This window comes from Grus americana, chromosome 1, assembly GCF_028858705.1.
Source record: "Grus americana isolate bGruAme1 chromosome 1, bGruAme1.mat, whole genome shotgun sequence".
NCBI classification, from domain to species: Eukaryota; Metazoa; Chordata; class Aves; order Gruiformes; family Gruidae; genus Grus; species Grus americana.
In genome coordinates this window covers 136,409,468-136,430,551 of record NC_072852.1, presented here as the reverse complement: position 1 = coordinate 136,430,551, position 21,084 = coordinate 136,409,468, and the positions used below count along the sequence as shown (strand labels likewise).

Below are 21,084 nucleotides of genomic sequence, written 5' to 3'. Positions count from 1 at the left end.
CCTCTTGAAAATAAACATGCATCTCCTTTGTATTTAACCAGCTGAAAGTACCTATTTTTTTAAGTACAGGATATAGATTGTATATTAAAATGCAACAATCACATCAAAAGCCTCTTCTCTTTTCACCCACACTTTCCCGTGGGCGATCTGTCATACTGCTTAGCTTCCTCCATAACTACGGGCTTTGAATTCAGATTTTCAGAAATAGCTTTGAAATCCTGTCTCAGAAACATAGTTATGTTTCTGTTCTTGCAGAGTGTGCCCTAGGGGACAACGTGGGTGAGAATCTGAAGTTTTATTTTTAGTTAAACTTTGTTTAAATTTTGTTCTAATACAGAAGCATACTGAAGGGAAGATGGCTTGTAACTTTAAGGCTTTAAGTGTTTCAGCTTTGCAAGAAAGACTCACAATTGTATCTGTGTGCATTTTGCCATCTGCAAAAGCAAGACAGCAATACTTGATTCAAGTGCAAAGATGTAGCGAAGTTTCATTCATGACTGTTTGTCTGAAGGACCCAGACATCCTCAAGCAGAATTGACTATGGAAGTCAGAGGCATTGCTGTTTGTTATTTAAATAGCTCTGCAAACCACAGCCATTTTACAGTCTGCCTTTAATCATCACTAATGTGCTCCATGTTTAAAAGGACAAATTTCATTTTGTCTCGCATTGAGTCTTTTAAAATTAGCAGTCTCCATCAACTTATTTTACATTGGTGGGTTCAGCTTTATGACAGGGGAGGCCATGGAGGCACCCTGACAGTCCATATGCAGAATTTGGCTTTGACCAAGCATCCTCAAAAAAGGAACTAGCAACAGGGATTGACTGTTTAACTCCTTATGGGTGGACAAAGGCGGCAGCAATTCATCGTGGTTCAAACCGAACCCAACAGGTTTTAGCAAGCGAAGGCGACTGTTCCTATTTCTGATGCTACTCACCATTCCACTGATGCAGCGGCCACAGGCTGTTGTTTTGAACTCTCCATGCAGCTCCTTCACAGCACTTGTTGTATAAAAACCTTCTGCCAAAAGGATTATTCCATATAAGAAGAAAAATGATGCAATGCCATAAATTACATACTGCATTAGCTGTATTCTAAAATGGAAAAGAAAAAAAGATATAATTAGATTTTAGTCCTATAAAAACAAAGTCAGGCCTCCCAAATCATAATAGGTATGAGATAACTCCTCTTCTAGAAATCCATTTCAAGGCTCCTTAATGCATTTTTAGCAAGCAGGCTGCAGGAGCACGCCGGTATGACTGTCCCGCTGCTACAGGTAAGCAATCCTGATGTGCATTAGTCTTGCATCCGCTCAAGCATCCCGTTTGTGCTGCAGTTCCAACACCGACTGGTATTAGTCACTAGCTTGAAGCTGCAATTGCATGCCTCCACTATCGAGATTTATTTTTTTTCCCTGTTATCAATCCTGACACCTAACTCAGGGAATGTCTGACAGGGACAACATAGGGCTTTGAAATGGCAAAGGCTGGAGCTGAACTGCTGGCTGAACTACCAGACTCCATGGAGATTCCTTTGGCTTAGGGAAAGATCTCTAAAAAGTCCCTGAAATTCACTGTTTCCACCTGCAAAATCCAGTTAACGTATGTTTGCAAAAATTTGCTAATTCAGCGATGCTTCTCCAATACAAAACTCAGCAAATGTGCAGTGACTTCTCCTGAGGAACAGTTTGCTCCACAGCCTAGAAGGGTACTTCCAAGTGAGCAAGTAGTTTCAGCACCTTACATCACAGCAGTGTTGAGCTCCCCAAAATCAAATTAAATTTTAAAAAACTGAAAAAAATATTTAGGAAATGCTTCCATTTCAGGTATTCTGGAACCGTCCAGAGGAAGAAGATTGCAGGGCATGTGGCACAGGCACTTCCCTCAGACATGATTTGAGAAGATTCTTGATTCCTTAAAAATCTACCATCTGCAATGACACTGTTACGGTATTTTTACTCTGGCTAGAATAGGTAAATGGAAAGAAAAATTTCTAAATATTTAATCAGATTCAGTATCTAAACCTGATTGTTTTGGAAGACCAGAAGGCCGTATCTTTCATATGACATTTCTTCTGGTCTCCAAAAGTCATACTGCTTATTGGCACAACTACTCCAACTACTTACACCTTCTTTAAACGTAACTGGATTGTTGGGATGGTTATTCTGGATGAAACTATTCACAGAACATAGAGGTTAATTTTATACATTCAAACTGCCAGTTTTCTAACGATAAGTGTATTTTTCCTCGAATGTTTTTTTCAGTTCTTACCGCTCTCCACTAAGTAGCTGCTAGCATACATGTACATCTCCCAGGAGCATCTGCATGTTTTAGCTTAATTTAAAGAAAACTGATCACTACCATATATATAGTTAAATGTTATCCAGACAGATAGCACTCCCCTTGTATCAAAATAGGATATTGCTTATTTAAAATTACATGTGGGAAGTGTTATGTTTATTTTCCAAACTGATTAAAAATAAGAGGATAAATCTGTTGCACCTGTGCTGTAAAGCAGGAAAAAAATTAAGTCAGTGTATGAGAGAGAATAGAAGAATTCATTTCGCTGTCACTTAACACTGTAGGAGGAACTTGATGCGTGTTAACAGAAATGAGGAATATGAAACCTGGTTAAAAATCCATTCCATAAAGAGTGCTCTACTAGCGTATTTTTCATTTGTTTTATGTCTCTCTGGCCTTAAATTACTTGCCCCTTTCTAGCACCTCTTCTTCCTTGCCTTGTTAGACCTCCACAGAGCCCAAGACCTCAGCTGCTTCGGTACGAATTATACATTTCCCCAGCTGCTGACACCGACTTGACAAGAAACGTTGTCTACAATTCTCCGAAATGTAAAACTTGCTGCCTGTTATGGCTGCTTTCACAATTTCTTCTATTTTGCTCAAACAAGGACCAATACAAGCACAAGGACGCTTTGTTAGTTGGTGGCTGAAGAACAGCTGCTTAGTTTCTTGCTAAATTTTGTGGCTAACTGCAGGGTCCCTCTGGCTCACACACTGGAGCTGGGGCCGAGGTGCCCAGTCACACTGTGGCGCTGGGAGGGAGGATGGGACCCCAGTGGGGTGCAGTCCCAGAGCCGCACGGCAGGTCTGGGCACAGGGGGTCCTGCAAGGGGGCAAAGTCCTGACATGGTGCTGTAGGACTGACGCCAGCACTCCCAGGGGACGGGAAGGGGACAGTTGTCGAAGCCTCAGGTTGAGTGCATGGAAACTGGCCCACAAGTGCATGCCACATGGGCCCCCTCTTCACAGGGACCCCTGCCCAGAGCCCTCAGGCGGCTTTCAGCAGGTTTTGGCTGCCCTTTCTCATTCCACGCCCCTGCCCTGGGACAGAGACGTCTCCAAGGGCCAGCCGCACACGGTGCCTGTGGCCAGAGCTGCCCCATGGTAAGCGGCGGGCAGGAGGCTGAGCCCAGACCCAGTCAGTATCCCGACACCAGTCCTCAGTTGTCATGAATCCCAACTTGAGGGAAATTCCTCAGTGCTGCTGGACAAAAGCTTTTTCAAAGCCTGGGGGTCCAGCTGGAGGGGATGCATAAGGCCCAGCATGTTTGGACGACTGGCCCAGGGCCTGGGACTCGCACATCCCTCAGCATCCAGGGAAGGAGAGGCTGGCGCCAGTGGGGCTGACTGTGGGCCCTGACGTGGGGCTCCAGCCCTTCTGCTGTCACGGAGAAGCCTCAGGAACATGAAAGCACTGAACATTTCACTGGTTATGATTTCAAAAGGCTATGGTTGCAGAGACAAACATTTAAGCTCTTTCCAGTCTTTTCTCTCTCTTTTTTCTCATTTGTACAATACCAGTCCACCTTCTTTGGAGGGGGGATGGACAGAACAACACTTCCCTGTTATTCCTGTCATCCCTTCAAATTTTGTGTCACCAACAAACACTAAATCTACCCTCTTTCAGATTAAAATTGTTACCCCTTGTCCTGTCACTACACTCCCTGATAAACAGTTCCTCACCATCTTTCCTGTAGGCCCCTTCAGGTACTGCCAGGCTGCAATTAGATCTCCCCGGAGCCTTCTCTTCTCCAGGCTGAACAACCCCAACTCTCTCAGCCTGTCCTCACAGGAGAGGTGCTCCAGCCCTCTGGTCATCTTCATGGCCCTCCTCTGGACTCGCTCCAACAGCTCCATGTCTGTCTTGTACTGGGGACCCCAGAACTGAACACAGCAATTTCAGGTGGGGTCTCACGAGAGCAGAGTGGGGGCAGAATCACCTCCCTCGACCTGCTGGTCACACTGCTTTTGGTGCAGCCCAGGATACGGTTTGCTTTCTGGGCTGCAAGCGCACATTGCTGGCTCATGTCCAATTTTTCATCCATCAGTACCCCCAAGCCCTTCTTCTCCTCAGGGCTGCTCTCCATCCCTTGATCCCCCAGCCTGTATCGATATTGGGGGGTTGCCCCGACCCATGTGCAAGACCTTGCACTTGGCCTTGTTGAACCTCAGGAGGCTTGCAGGGTCCCTCTCTTCAAGCCTGTCAAGGTCCCTCTCCATGGCATTCCTTCCCTCATGCATATCAAGTGAACCACTCAGCTTGGTGTCCTCTACAAGCTTGCTGAGGGTGCGCTCGATCCCATGGTCTATGGCACTGATGAAGATATTAAATAGTATTGGTCCCAATATAAGCAAGTTAAGCAGGATACACACTCTGGTTCTTCGTGCGTGAACATCAAAACCCACTGAGTGCTGTTGGACAAACGAGCAACCTAATACACAGAGATGGAGGCTGATGTTTGAATTCATCTCTACTCATTTAGCATGAAGATGTTATCAGGAATAATGGCAATGGGAGGTATACTTACACTTCACTCAGCAAAGCATGGTCGCTGGCAGTCGTGGAGAAGTGCTGCTCAAGGATAGACACGGTTCCTGTGAGCGCCACGTGGCCACAGCCACAAAACAACGCTACCCCCGAGAAGCAGAGAATGGTTGCCACGAGCGAAGCATATGGCACTCCTCCTAGGCACTTAATGCAACATTCAAAGCAACCTAAGCAGAAGAGAGAAAGCAAAAGAAACATTATGAGCAAAAAGCAAATTATGAGGATGAGAATATTCGTCCTCCACTTGGTAAAAGCCACGCAGACTAAAAAGGCCCAGGCATTGACATGCTAAGCAAAAATCTATAGGTGGTGCAAGACAGCATCATCCTCTAAAGCAGTGACCTACAGATCTGTTGGTATGGACTCAAAGCCCAGAAAGTGGGCTGAGTGCTCCTATCTTTACAGGATCAAGAGGAGATCGATGAGACAGCCTATGAAATGGAAAAAGAAAAAAAAAATCACTTGTCTAAAGTGATCCATTGCGATTCAGCTGCTCATACAGAGCTCACCACGTTTCAGTATCACTAACGGCAGGAGCACCTGCTATGCTGGCACCATTCAGGAAGCCAGACAAGCAAACACTCAAGATAATGAAGCCTTTTGGAAAAGTAAAAGATACTTTGCACTTTCATTGGAAGAGGAACACACTTAGGTCTGCAAAACCTAACTACACTATAATCTCCCATGGCTCCCGAGTATCATTTGTATAAATCCTTATAAGGTTATAGGGATACAGATATTTTAACAACAAGAAAACTGAATGGAGGCCAAAGAGTAGCAATTTTTATTGACAGCAGTGCGATGAAGCTGTGTTACACAGACAATACATTTCCAGCTTCGTAGGATACACTGGATTTACAGTGATCCCTGAATACAGTCTGCTGTAGCATAATCACAGTTTTAATTAAATGTATTGTCTAAGCATTCTGAGTTAACAAAACACCCCCCCAGAACTGCTGCTCTACAAACCCTGTCATAAGGAGGTTGCAGCTGAATTGCCAGGTTCCTCCCGACCGCACGGCCTGAAAACCCATCTGCTTGCGGAGCTGGGAAATGTAAATCGGAAACAAACACAGCTTTTAACTGCGCTATAATGGTAATGGCAATCCATACCAATTCATTACTTCAGGGTGATGGCATTAAGCTGTCTCCATTAATGTGCATTTCATACAACTGTGCAAAACACAAGCCATTAAGACAACGCTTAATGGAGCGACCAGTGTTGCATGTTGCAGGAACAGTCCGCTGCTTCTACGGGAAGGTGCTAAATGGACAAAGCATTTGAAGACAGGGAGACAGCTGCCGAGTACGTACATCACATCACATCTTCCCACCCCAAAAATTCCTCACAAAGATCAGCAAGTCTCCATCCGCCACATAAGGCAAGTTTATTTTTATCCCCCTCCCTTTCTCAGTAATGAATGAGTTGCAGAGCAGGCACTTCTGTGAAGCACTGGGGAATAATATGCATCCAATAATTGAAAGCTTTCCCATTTCATAAGTGGGAAACTCTTCTTTTAGAGAGTCGCTAGCAAGCGTCCTAGTCAGGCTTAAGCAACTATCTTCTCCGAAACGACTTATGAAACGCCACTTCGCTAACTGCGGACAAGATTTAATTGTACAGAAACAAGCCTGGGAAGCTTTCATAGTCAAGCCCACAGCTGGACTCCACTCAGTAGGAACTATCTTCATGACAAAAATACTGCTGAATGAACAAACACTGCAGCTTAGCAGTGACAGGGCAAACAAAATCCAAATGCATGCTATCAGAGGAAATCATCTCTGGTTTTCTTCTTATCACAGAGTTCCAGAGTCAACTTCAGACACCAGACCTTGCAGAATGACCCTCTGCTTTGGGGAATCTGCCTGAATGCAGCTTACAAGCCAGACGCAACAGCAGTCGTTCACATGAGCCTGGCTCGCCTCCGCAGCATCTGCTCCCAGGTCAGGCCCAAACCTCCCACAGTTAATCCATGAAACGCTTGCACCTGGCACTGGATTAGCAGCGAAGGATAATCCAAGAGTAACCACGCTCCAATCCAGCGAGCAACACTCAACACACGCATCTGGCCCCAGCACAGAACAAACGGCCTTTCGGGCCATACTGCTATAGGAGAAGGTGACTAAACACTAGGTCATTGCTCGGCGTGGAGGAGGTCAATCACCTAAGCATGTTGATCCACAGATTGCTTTGCAGAAGGATCCCATAAGGGAAAGGAAATAAAAACAGCTGGAAGCAAAGCCATGGGACTGGTGAGGTCCGAAAGAAACGCTGCTGGTTTCAGAAAATGGGGGCAGCCTGCTTGACAGAAGTCTAAAACCAGGTATAGATCCAGGATTGACAATTAACCCCCCACAGCTAGGTAGCTTTCCTCCTGGTACCCCACACTGCACAGCTGTCTTTCCAGGCCGCCAGCAGAACATTCGCCCTGAAGGGTCTGTCAGATCCCTTACCTAAATGCATGGCAGTATCTGCCACTAATCCACAGACCCTCGAACACAAGCCGGCAGTGGCAAAACCCCCCTCAACTCCCAGCGACTGGCAGCTGCGCATAGCATCTCTGTGGCCATACTCCTTATGTCTTTTTCTACAGCCCAAGAAAAAGGCACCACAATATTTGGGTGGCCTTTGTTTTATCAGTGCAGACAACCGCCAAGGGATGCCCTAAGAGGTGACTAAAGCAACAACACTATTTTGAGCAAGGCAGAGAAAACTGCTCAAATGTGGAACTGCAGAAACTACTCGCCCTTGTACCAAGACTAAAGCAGGAAGCAGAGGGACTTCAGTTCACAGGAAAATAGAATGCTGCCAGCTTGCAAGTGCAGGAAGCATCCCAAACCAGTACGTTTCCAAGAGACAGCGTCCATCTGCACATAGTCATTCTGCACCCAAATTGACAGCAGAGCTACACGGCCTCCTGCCAGAGGGTAACTAACTGTGGGACACAACCTCATCACCGCGCTGGGGTTGCCAGACCCCCCAACAGATCCCACTGTGAACACTCTTTATGAGCAGCTTAAATCTGCACCTAGCCTGAGCAAAATAGCTGGTTTTATAATTTTGTTTTAAAGCAAGCCTAAAACAGTACTGCCAGAAGCAGTTTTCAAAACCAGCTAAAATGTGAAGCTCACCAAGCACTAAGATACGCTTACCAAGCTTCCCCAAACAAGCACTGAAGCAAATCAGAGGATTTCTGAAAAAAATGAAAGCTTTCCAGGAAACCTGCTTTATGATCTCTCTCTTTCTGTTACCCCAAGTCAGCAAGTTTCTTCATACGGTACAACTGAAAAGCCATTATGATGTTTGCCTAGTTCAGGCTCACAAAATAACTTGCTAACGCACTGATGACAACTGCAGGCTGAAGGCCTGTGAACTCAAGCTGACAAAAATAAGCAATATTAAAATAATTTTAGATCCAATTTTTTGCTAGTTTTTACTTTCCATATGGCCAACATGCTGAACTTTTCAGCTGTATATCCACTTCTAACACAACAGTGTAAACCTATTTAAATATGAAACTGTACAACACAAACACACATCACTGCATCTCCCCTTTCAATGGCCATTTTGTGCAAGGCATCACTAGAACCTTTTGTGCAACTCAGCTGAATAAAAACATTTTTTGTCCTCAGGCTGGCGAGCAGCAGTTGCCATGGAGGCAGGTTAATAACAGCCCAATGATTTGCCCAGAGCTGCCTGTGATCTTGGCTACAGATTTAACACACTCTCAGAAGGAGGCCAGCTAAAACAAGGACTGAGATTATTCTCTAGGGAATTAATGCTATTAAACACACACATACACACACAAATATTCTTGCTAAAGGACAAAAATAAAGAGAAGAGGAAAAAACAGGAACCGACTATTCTTTTAATCTCCTAGAAACTATCAGTCACAGGAAATTGGTAAAGGATGAACCTACATATGTACACAAATCGGCAATTTGGTTGCTTAATGTATGAAGAACAATTATACAATCTACCCAGCAGTGTACAGGCTACTGCATATATGCAGGGGCTTAGCCATTCAATTTCCCATGTCAAATGGCAATTGTGTGGCTAAACCTTCTTTGGTACATTAAGTACAGCTTTAAGATTTAAACTCAGAAATGCAGAATTAATGGAAAGCGGTCTTAAAAAAAAAAAAAAAGAAGAAGAAGAAAAAAGGCAATTCTCAGACTCTAACTCATCCCGCTAAGGTCAAGATGGAGTGGAATGACAAAATCTGTGCTTCAGAACTGACAAAAGACAATGTGATGGGACCAGGTAGCTGTCCTGAGTATTCCCAGGGCTTGCTCCAGGAAGTTCACACATCAGCTCTTGAAGCCCAGACTTGTAAAGCTGAGAGAGACACATGGTCACAAAGCTGTCCCTCAAAGCGAAGGATGGAAAACATGATGTAAGGGAAGAGTGTCCACACCTCCCGGACAACCAGCCTGTCCTCTAATGTCCCAGCCTCCTCCTAGGCTGAACTAGTGCCTAAATGTATCTCAGGTACGAACCATTTATCCCACAGTCAAGGTCACTATGGAACAAAAAAACTAAGGGAAAGAAAACAAAGAAAATCTGAAAGGCGGTTTGAAAAGCTTGCTATTTCAGGGAGCTAAATCTCCAGGCTCCCATGGCTGTTTTCTGAGTTAGTTTCCACTCCTTTTTTCCTGAGAAGCTTCTTTTCTTCCCCTCCCATAAATCTGTCTTGCTGTTCTGAAAGATGAAGCAATGGGCACCATTTTTTTCTCATCACTTACTTCCTGTAATTGTGTAACGCATTTTTAGAAACCTTGGCATGTTGGACACCTGTCCAGTTAATATGTGGTAGAAATTACACAGCATGTTTCACCACAGAACCACAATCTCTGTTGGCTTCAGCAGCACAGCTCAGGGAGCATTGCGTGGAGGAATTGTTTTAACAAAAAGAAGGTTGCAAGAAACCTAAGGAAAGAAAAAGCACTAGAGAACATCTTAAATGCAGACATCGCATGTAAATCAGGCTCATTATTACACATCCACGGGCACCTGGTGTTGGGAGCGTTACTCCCAATTCACAAATAAATGTAAGAGGAGAACTTGATACTTTACATTCACCTCCTATTTCCCCAGTGCTGAAGATCACCCAATACCAAATGTGTATAATACCACGGGAGTACTAAACCACCACGGACCTTTGTCAGAAAGTGAACTTTATGTCAATGGAAGCAAATGCCAATTTTACTTTCTGCCACCTACTGTATTTTTTTAAATCTCCATTCTGAATGGCTTATGCATGCTAGGATGTACATTTTCATACCTTACAGTGTGACTGACAGCTACGGGGGAAGCAGTGAGGGATGCAGGAATACACCAATACCTCAGAAGGAAAAATGGAATTTATCTCCTTCTTCCCTGTGTGAGAATAAGCCAGTACCTGGCAGTAAGATAACTTTACTTCTCACATCTATCACCCACACCAGCAGCCAAGGGTCAGTGGCAACAGTACAATAAGATAAAACATTTACTGTTACAAGGGGAACTTTAAAGCATGTGACAAATTTCTCTCCACACTTTAATAGGGGCACTAAAATAAAAAGGCTGTGTGTTAAATCACTTGGAAGTCTTTGCTGAAGCTCTTTTTCTTACCTATTCCTGTTCATCTTAAAACATGCCAATTTACAAAACATGACACAGAGCTTAAACCTCTGTTATTAATTACAATAAATGCTCACTCACCACACTTTTGGTTTAAGTACATTAAACAGACTAAATAAGTGATGAGCTCAAATAGAGAAAAATCCTTTATTTTCCTCCCACAAACCTCTTAAAGCTCATCCACAGAAAACTTCCTTTCAAGTTCAACCTTCCCTAATTTTGCCTTTTTGTGCTCTCCAAATCAGAAGTTGTGAAATTAACTTATACTGAAAATGAACTCTTCATGACAGCCAGAAAACTTAACGTGAGGGCACTTTAGTCTAGCTAGATCGGTAATCTCCCCCCTGCATTTGCATCACCCTCTCCGAAAGCTGTAAATCAATAAATAAGCCTTCTTAGCCAGCATAGTATCTGTCATGAAGAAGATGTGCTCTTTGGAGACCACAGCCATCAGGGCTGCCACAAAGGGCGGGACCTGAAATCCAGCAAGCTGACTGCTCTCACCCTTCGCAGTGGCTAGCACGAGACGCTTCATTCAAGTGAAATGCAGTGAGATCTGGGGTAGTCTGATTCACTCAATAAGTCTCATCCCAATCTTTACTATTTCAGGGGTCCTCAAAGAACAAGTAGCTCCTTACTGAAGGTTATCAGAATTAATTACAACTTCTCCAGATACTCTTGATACATATATATCAGATATTTGGTTTCAGCACTGCCATACTGCCCACTTCTGAGAAGGTCTTTATTGGCCATTATCAGTTTTAAGCCTGCCATCTTTAAACTTCATTAGATGCTTCCATATTCTTGTGTAGCATGGAACTAAAAGTCCTTGCTCATACTTCCTGTGCTGGAATGGGCGCAGAGAAACCAGGAGAACCGGTGCACACGAAGAACAAGCATCTCAGCCTGGAAGCACCATTAGCAGACCCCTTTTTAAATCCACAAAGCACCAAGTATCTCTGTGGTACTGCATGAGTAATGATGATAAGCTGCTCCTAATACTCCAGTAAAAATACAGTAAACATAGATTTAAAATCATGTGCATTTTTTTCTAACATGTTTAACAAAAAAAACCAAACCACCTTGCAGAGGTTATCAATGCTCATCAACAGAAACAGCTATTTTTTTTTTCCTTTCACTAAAGAAAACCTGACGTTCAAATTGGAGAAAAGGCTGCTTTACCCAGGCAAGATTTCTCTCTTCTGGATGCTGTTAAATGAGACAGAAAAGACTCTAAGAACAGACAGCAGTAAACATAATGCCCATTTTTCTTCAAATCTCAGGCCCAAACCAGCACTTGTAGAAAAAAACCCTAGCATTCCCACTGCAGGAATCAAGCCTGTTTCATGTGAGGACAGATGATCAGAATGGTCCTTTACAGGCCTTATCTAATTTATCTTCTTCGAATGTACTGGAATACACACATTTCCCATCTATATCATTCCCAGCTCATTAAGCTCACGGGTGTTCTGAAGGTGTCTTTTTCAGACAGTGCAATCTACGAAAAGTGAATCACTCCATCCATGCTTATTGCAAGTGCCCATCCCAGGCGTTTGCTGTGTGAGAGCAAGGAGTCAGACCTGATGGGAAGAACACCACTGCCCTATAAGACAGTGCGATTACAGAATTGCTCTTGTCTGGGCTTACTGCTCTTGGACAAAGGTCAGGCAAAACTTGGTTTATTTTAATTCATATCTTCTCTGTTTTACTTTTGGCCTACAAAACAGTGGAAACCACAGCAGAAGAAAAATACTGAATTTATACTTTGGAAAAGGCCTTATTTCAAACAGGTTTATATGGGAATCCTTGAGGATGGATATTTTTTCAGCTGTAAGCTACTTCTGCTGAAAAAAATCAAGTAGATGATTTAAAAGAGACTTCTTATATAAGGACTAACTCAAGCAGTATTGATATAAACTTTGACATTATTCCTCCTGGAGACTCATCCTCATGTTTTACTATCCAAAATAACCCTTGGGACTTTTGCACAGCCTGAATATGTAGAAGGGCTCGTGGACAGGCAGAGCTCAAAGTGCAAATACATTGCACCAGCAAGGGCAGCCTCTGGTCCAAACTGTGGCTGTAACTCTCAGGTGACATACCAACAATTCACTGCTCAACGTGTCTAAAGACATTCCTCCTTTCTGCCGTCACACTGACCTCACCTATTTTTCCCTTCTTGGAGAAAGACTCAGTAGAGTCAACATGCAAGAACTGCTGCTTCAGTAGGTGCCAGCCCAGGAGATTATTTCGGACAAACTCATGCCAAAGAGGTAAGACAGATGAAGGGATGGGCAGACTGCCAAAGATACTCAAAATGCCTGAAGGTCCAGACAAGCTTGCTGGGGGAAGTACAAAAGCACCTAAGCATTTCAGTCCCCCGGGCTACTTCAGCAGTTCTGTGAAACCTTCTGTAAGGACATTTGAGTTTCCTTGATTCAGTCATCCTCCAGACCCACCTGTATTTGGCTGACATCATTTTTAAGGCTGACTTGACTTTTATCAAAGGTGAGTATCTTACCTGGAAGATGGGAGTTGAGACTCTTAGCTCCACCCTTCTGGCAGCTGTAACTCACCTCACTCTCCATCAGCCTTCAGCACTCAGCAGGAGAGCAATACTTTTGCCACACAGGATTTCAGCCACCGCTACCAACCACTTCCCCAGTTGACTCCTCCCTAGCTACAAAGAAGCAAACAGAAACACAACCTCTCTCTCCCTAGAGCTGAAGGCCAAAAACAGCGCGTGGGGGGATTTCAGCCTGGTGGATCTAAGGTTTGGGAGGTAAATTCTTCATTTCAGAGATAAATGAAGCTGCCAAGATCTTGCCAAACATTTACCCAACTATGGAACTAGAGGAGCAGTAAGAAACCTGAACCACAACTGCAGAAGTCCTTTGCCCTGCAACAGCTTTCATGCAGGTATTTCCCCACTTGAGTCCTCACCACACCATTTTCAAAATTTAAGCTTGCTTCAGTAGGGGAGCAGGCTGTTTCAGAGAGATACTCCTCATTCACATGCCCTTATGTGCTCACAAAGCAACTGAAACACCTCCTAGCATCTGGGGGAAGCATGTTAAGAGGAAAAAAAAAATAAAAAATAAAAAAAAAGATTCCCATAAGGCAAACAACGCCTACCCAGCCTGGAAGACTGCCTACAGTTAAGCTCATGTTAAACAATCATTGTTAAGTTTCTCTTACTAAAGAAAAAGATAGTACTTTGCTTCCTGCGAAAAAATGGTTTTAGGTGTTTTGAAAGGCTCATTAAGTTTGCAGGTGTTGTGGGGATGTCTTGGCTCCAGCAGTGCAGTGAATATCCCACACTGAGCCAGGCTGCTCAAGTGCCAGATTAAAGCTTAGAAGAGGGAGGACAGATCACATCGTATGTGGAAACCCTGGGAGAAGAGGTGGATGCCACCAGGACTGCCACAGAGGTGCTTCCCCTAGTGATGTCCATTCGGACACTGACAAAGGAGACAAAGTAGAAATGTTCGCATGGCAAAGGCACCCAAGAAATAGTGTGGCTTATCAAAGAAATGGAGAGTTTATCTCCACGCACTAACCAATGCCACCCAGCAGTGGGGAGCTGTATGCCAGTACTGGGGGGAGGCATGTTACAGCTGTGACTTGTGACTGAAGTGAAATTTTCCCTCCCATCTAAGGGAAAGGAGCAAAGACCAATATTTTCACTGTGGCTAATCCATCACTGGCAGATTGGTCTTACTCCAGACCTGTTCAGAGCAGTTTTATTGCTGCCTAGAAACCATTTCATTTCTTTAAGTGCAGCCATTTAAAGCACCTTCCCTTGAAATGGTATTTCTGGGCTTTGTTGGTGTTTTGGGTTTTTTACTGCCATCAGCAAGAATCCTTTCATCTTCAATTCTTCCATGACGGGCACCACATTTACCTGTATGTTATTTCAGAAGCTTCTCAAGACAGCCTGCATAGGGTTCAGTGGCCTAAACAAGGGTTTCTAGCACCATTTTAGGTGCCAGACTTCCGGCTGCTGCGACAGAAGGCTGTGCGTCTCCTCTGCCTCCTGGCTCATCTGTGCCAGCACATATGGACATGTCTCATCACTGGGGACAGCTGATGAGGCACAAGATCCTGATAACCAGGCATCTGGCCTGCTCCCTCCACGTCCTCCTCCCCAGGAAGGCAGCACTCATAATCTGTCACTCCTTCCTGAAGCATTTCTCCCATGTATAAAATATCCCACGTGCACTGATCTGAAGTTTGGGAATGTCTTGTGGTAGCCCCAAGTCTGTCACCCAGGTAATTTGTCATAAAATATGGCCAAAATTAACATTGATATTGAAGATGGAGATCATGATTTGAAACTTGAGTACTTCCCCAAAAGAACCCCAAAACACCAAACCATAAACATTTGAATCCTAAAGACCTAAAGAACTGTGTGTGAAAATATAATGGAAAAGGGAAGGATTAGGCAGCAAGCTTTGGTGAATATTTCCCTGCAGTTGCTGTTAAAGTCTCTGATGCGGAGGCAGGCATCTCCAGCAAACAAGCTGTCAAGCAGGCTTCAGTCAATCAGCTCCATAAAGAGAAGAGGATTGCTAGGTAGAGCTAGTTGTAAATGCTATCTCTGAGCATTTATATCCTTCACTGAGTTAACCCTCTGTCAGACTGGAATTTTCCAATGCAATCAATCATGTGCTTGATTTCAGGTACCTGAGTTGCTTCAAAACTAAATTCCCCCCAAACTCTTAAAATGAAGCTTCAGGAAATCAAAATAGGATCTTTTTGAGGTCTCAAGCCAGATATTGAAAGGACAGGCATGTGGAATCACCAAAGCATTTTTAAAGCCTCAGCTGAAATCCTCCTTTAGACTCTGACATACGCACTTACTGCTTCTAGCAAGGGAAAAATGCAAACAATACCACGGAATATTGTCTAGGAAGCATATTGTAGGCAACTAGTAAATGAGATGTGCTGTCACTGCTTTAGTGTCAATTACTGCATTTGTGACTGATCAGTTTGATAGATTCATCTGCATACAAAATCATACTACGCTGTCTCATCTGTAAACAGTTTTGAAGCTATCGGGCAGCCGAGTTAAAAGGGAGGTGTCCCTCAACACACTTTATTGTCCTTCAAGCATGAACAACCAAATTTAAATTTATGTCAAGTAATCATACGAAAGAACTAGACTCCTTACAGCCTTAACAAACAAAACAAGAAAAACAGAAGAACATTTATCTTAAATTGTTAGGACTAGTGCAAAGCATTAGATTTATGCTACTACCATTTCTGAACTCTCCATTTCCCTTTCACCCAGCCCTTTATTTACCTTGAATCCCCAAAGGACTAATATTGCCTCTCAATGCTGGCACATGATGGTACCGGTGTGGCCTTGAACTCCTGTACATCCAGTGGTACCTGCCAATTTCCATTTCTGGTCTGGTGATCACTGCCAATTTCAGGTGGTAAAAAGTCAGTGTCACCAGCAAGTTTTAGTTCAGCACTTTCAGTCATTTAACTTTAAAAATAAGAGCCCAGAAAAACATGCTGTAGTTTCAGAACTGAAACAACATAACTTTACCAATCCAAGGGAGGGGTTGGGAGGGACATCGACAGGGAGACACACAGGCGTTAAGAATAGCTAAAACTCCACCTAGGATTTGAATTAAACAAGTCGGTAAGGACTCTCTATTCCTTTCCCCCCCACCCACTCTCACATCTCCCTCTCTTTGTCCATGGCAAAGAGCTCTGGCTCCAGAAGTAAAGGAAGACAAAGTCATGGAAAACCACTTTACCTGTTTGGTTTTTTTAAAACATCCTAAATCTGTCAAAGAAAATGGTTATTGTCATACACAGAGGTAGGGCAAACACACGAGTTTGCTCCATTACCTTTTTACATTTTAAAAAAAAAAAAAAAAAGTCGTGGGCTTTATTTCACATAGGCTCTGCTCACATCCAAAAATCTGGACCAAGTGTGTTAAAACAGACTTGTTCTGGGTTTACAATGAAGGAGAGCAGTTACCCTTCTTCTCGCCTTTTCAGAGGACAGATGAAGTTCAGCAACGAGACCCCACGTGCAGTAACACGCCTGACCCGCTTGCACACTCATCGGCACAGGGCTTCCAAGCTCCCTGAAAGAGGCTGCTGGCAAAACAACATCAAACCACTCTTGAACCTACATGTCCCCCCTCGGCACTGCTATGGCTTTGTCAAGGCTGTCAGGGTGACACAGACAGATCTTTATTTAACAGGCACCAGAGTCCCACCCTGCAGTGGCTAAATGAGAAAGTAACCATCATCTCCAGCCAGAATAAATCCAGTTCAGCAGCATTTGAGCAGCTGGAGGAAGCAAAGGTTATGATGCTGAAAACTCATCTACCGTAGACTAGGTCAGAGACAAATTTTGGGGCACAGGGGGAGTAGGAATGCCATAAATTTCTGGCCTGTGAGGGGCTAAGAAGATCCTGGACCTGGTCCTTCTCTCATGGTTTTGCTGCTGGTGCAACAAGAAGTTTGGCAAAGGTACATTCACATACATTGAGAAAAAATCTTGGCCTTGAATCCACATGTTGGATCTAGAGGTTTGAAACAAGAATTTGTTCATCTCCTACACCAGCAAATCAACTACAGTACTAAAACAGTCTTTTGGGTTTGGGACACAAAACTTAGTATCAATGGCTTTCTAAAGGATCCTTTTTGGCTTGGTGTTTCTCCTCTCTCTGTAACTCGCACACAAATCAGCAAGCAGGTATCAGGCAGTGTATTTTTTCTAAAAGGTATTATTTTGCTTTTTACAGCTTATCCTTCCTTTTAGGAAAGCCAAATTCCACATCTTACAAACATAAGCGTATTCAAAATGTGTTGAAGGCATCGTTCCAAAATGACTGTGCATGCTCAGGATGATATCATTTCCTTCTGCTTACACAGGAACAATCCTGTTTATGAGATCACAAGAGACGCCATAATAATTTAATTTGATACAAAATGGAAAACAACAGAATTGCTCGCTAGTACTGCATACCGTCTCCCCTCTCCCTCTCGACTGTTTGCTCCCTGTTTTTTTGAAGCTACTTAACTTGACATTGGTAACAGATTCAGATTTTTTTTTTTAATTAAAAATAACCAACTGCAAAGACTTCTGGGAAGAAAAAAAAAAAATCTTCATTTGCATTGCAGCAGCATCTAGACCAAACCCTTGGCACTAAAAGGATTTTATCCTACCAGGCCTGAACCCACAATTCAAGATTTCTCCTGCAACGGCTACAAAACCCCCTTGCTCAGAGCAGGCAGCTGGCTTTCTGCCTTAGCCTGAGGGGACGCTGGTGGAGTCACCACTGTCTGCGGTGGGACAAACAGCAAACCCTGAAACGTGGAGATAGCACGTAAACTTTGTAGCGTTATTTCTGTAAGTGAAAATATTCTGTGAAGTTGTTGGGTTTTTTTTAATTAGTAATTTCTGGTTTTGCAGTAACAGGGCTCTCTTCTTTAGGAGATGGTTCAAACTCCTTAAGGAATTGCAATTTTTCCACTGCTCTGCAAAGAGCTACTTAGCAATGGCTGTTCGGTAGCCCTCACTGCATGCCTTGCACGACCTCTGAAGTTGAAGGGTATCTTTCGGTGACTTCACTGGCACCCACCAAGGCACACTCATGAAAAATCACCACCAGGTCAATAACCCCACAAGCCTTCAGTGGCATAACAACTACTGCAGGTGGTAAGTGTGAATTAAACACTGTACCCCAAATAGTCAGGAAAGGAAATAGTTTTAAATGACTTCTTTATCTCTTGCTTTTTGAGGAACTAACTATGCTAATTGCATTCCCAGGTCTAGGTTACAATACTCTCCCTGCACAGCCAAGCTCATACAGCTTGAGGCCTCCCATCTGAGCCAGGTTGTACTCGATCCTGCCCGGACGCAGCAGCTACAGGACTGACAATGTTTTCATGTCACACCATGCAGGCACACTGATGGTGACTGTGGTGTTCAATATTCATTCAGGATGAATCATTTTGCACGCCTGTAATCAAATTCCTGGGGCCTGACATCCTCATGCTTGCTGCCTTTAGCGTACGGTTTTTAGAGGAAACAAACAGTTATGACGTTCATCTGTTGAAGCAGTCCACGGGAGCGAAGAGAGGGTCATCATTTTGGTCATTTCTGATCTGGTGATGAATACTGCATTAGGAGCAGGGCTGGCCAGAAAATGGGGAAAGATCAGAGTAACCAAGGGGGTTACTCTCCCCCCAACCCTCTTCAGCCCCTTTGCTCCCACTGCAGAATCCATTGTGCACGTAGAGTGCCATCTGGGTTTCTTTCCCGTTACCATATCCTGTGGCACATATGTCTAGGTTTTCTGCTTTCATGAGGTCGTTCAGACCAGCGTGAGTACATTCTCCGAGTGTTTTTCAACCCCCTCCTATTTAGAAACCAAATCCTATTCATTAAAACCTAAATCACTAAGCCTGCCACATTATTATCCCCAGACTATCGTGTGTCCCAGATTCTCCCTGGGCTGGACCTCTCTTCCTACAGTCATATTCTTCAGAGACTTAAAGTAGTTATTGTTTTCAGGGGATCTGAAACACCAGTAAACTGCTTGAAACAGGAAAAAATACGCAGCATACTAAAAATCTTTAAATGGCTTGACAGCTCTGAAATCACTACATGAGCCTAACATTAAGGGAGTACGTTTAAAAATTTTAGCTAATAACCATGACACATATATTAAAAAGACATTTTTTTTTTCAATTTGCTGCAATGAAAAATACATCTGTCTGTGATGTCGTAAGCTCACTGCGCAACAAGAACTTCGCTAAAAGTGAAATAAACTGCACATTAATTCACTCCTTTCTCACGTCACACTTCAGCAGCTCCATTTACACTACCACACACAGTTGTACGGTTGCGTTCGAGAGAAATATTTTCCTTCTATTTTTGACTAGCATATACTTGTCTATTTAGAGTTTAAAATCGGAAAGATCACTTCGTATACGATGAAAATAATAAAGCTCACAGCCATTCTGGAGCACGAGGTCTTCTTTCATCGAGAGCGCATTAGTAGGGAAGAGCCAATTAAAAGGAACCTTGGGTACAGCTGCTCAGGCTGGTTTTCATTATTCCTCAGCACAGCGTATACAATTTGAACATCATATGTATTCATATAAGGAAACTATATCGTAGTGGAATGGCTTTCTTCCATTCTCCCATGTGTAATTGGTAAATTCACCATGGTCATCCACAGTTGGGGTTTTGTTTTGGTTTGTGCTTTTTTTTTAATTTTGCAACGTGGTAGTATTTCTCATAGTTAAATGAAAAGGGAAACTTCTTGTCTCTGTTAATGTGTATCAGGATCTATATCCTTCACTGCTGATGCAAAACGGCATTTCGTTTTTCTTATTTATTCCACCTCAGTAAACCTGCCTGCCCAGTCCTCACGTTTTGATTTAATTTAATGCCTGCAAGATAAACCCTGTCATTTGTAATAATTTGTAAACCTTCATCTTTAAAATGCATCCAATCTGTCCTGCAGCCCTGTAAAGTATCTGTTAAACATTTTGCTTCAGCTTGCTCATGGTGTTCTCCTCTGATAAGAGCTGCTGATACACAGTATAATGCTGACTTATTTCTTATCTCCATCAACATGGGTGTTGTTCCATTTCCAATTAAAAAAACTGGGGCAGCAGCCACTCATCTGGGCGCAGAGAAACAAATGTCTGATAAACACTGAATCCATCAGCTGGGCAGTACCACTGCCTGAATCAGGCAGGGGATTCACGAAAATAACTATTAAAATATAAAATTTTATACAGTTATATACAATTTAGCAAACTTTAAAAATCTAAATAAGGTCGATCATTTTCATTTATCAATCAGTAAATATTCACAAAGCACATTAGCTTGTGTAAACTGTCTCAGCTACGCTGCAATCCAAAATAGCTGGCCATCCGCACTTGCCACAGGGATGGGAAACACAAACCAGTACCTATGTGGCACCACTGTTCAGATCTGACTGTGTTAAAACTGAAAATAGCTCTCGCTGCTCATCCCAGGTGCTGGGGCAGTATTGCTTTCCAGCAATTCTCCTCCAGAGCACAGGGAGCCCTGTAGATAGATATAGCATGCAGTCCAAGCCCAGCTTCCTCCAAGTATTTATTCTGTACAATTAGAGTACAACATTAAGGAGGTCCTTACATTAAATACACAATCTGGAGACCTGTAGTATAAAATTCTGGTAAAGGGAAAAAAACCTCTTAGCTGAAAAGTACAATTTGCTAATAAGTTAAACGCAGAGACTTTCCTCTGAACTTGGCAGTGCAAGAACTGTAACACCCAGAGTGAAACGCTCAGGGTCTTCTCTTGTTCAGTCTTAGCAATAACGACATCCCCCAAGCCCCCTCTGAGGTTGGTTTATCTCCTTGGACTTCGCAATTCATTTCTGGAAGGAAGAGTTAAAAGACTTAGCGACAGCGCTTCAATGGCTTCAAGCTGTGGTGGCTGCCTGGCAATCACTGGATCTAGGGCATCTCATAAGGGATGGCCATTACACTAAGTCCAGGTGGGATCTTAGAGGAAGAAGCAAGCGTTGCAAGCCCCGCAAGCCTGTAAGGCATAGCAGGTAGGAGGATCCAGTCCAGGCA

At 43.4% G+C, this 21,084-nt stretch overlaps 1 protein-coding gene across 8 annotated transcripts in view; it reads right to left on the bottom strand.

The window, feature by feature from the left end:
- Positions 1–21,084, bottom strand: part of GPM6B (glycoprotein M6B) — a 110,281-nt gene that overhangs the window by 9,656 nt on the left and 79,541 nt on the right. For 4 of the 8 annotated variants that reach the window (XM_054834731.1, XM_054834698.1, XM_054834763.1 and 1 more), the window contains exons 2-4: positions 15,776–15,895; positions 4,828–5,014; positions 937–1,093 (exon numbers count right to left, since the gene is read on the bottom strand). In XM_054834731.1, the coding sequence (XP_054690706.1) occupies positions 937–1,093; positions 4,828–5,014; positions 15,776–15,895 (464 nt within the window). The remainder of the gene's footprint in view (positions 1–936; positions 1,094–4,827; positions 5,015–15,775; positions 15,896–21,084) is intronic. The other 4 variants (XM_054834748.1, XM_054834721.1, XM_054834742.1 and 1 more) reach the window with 1 other exon arrangement.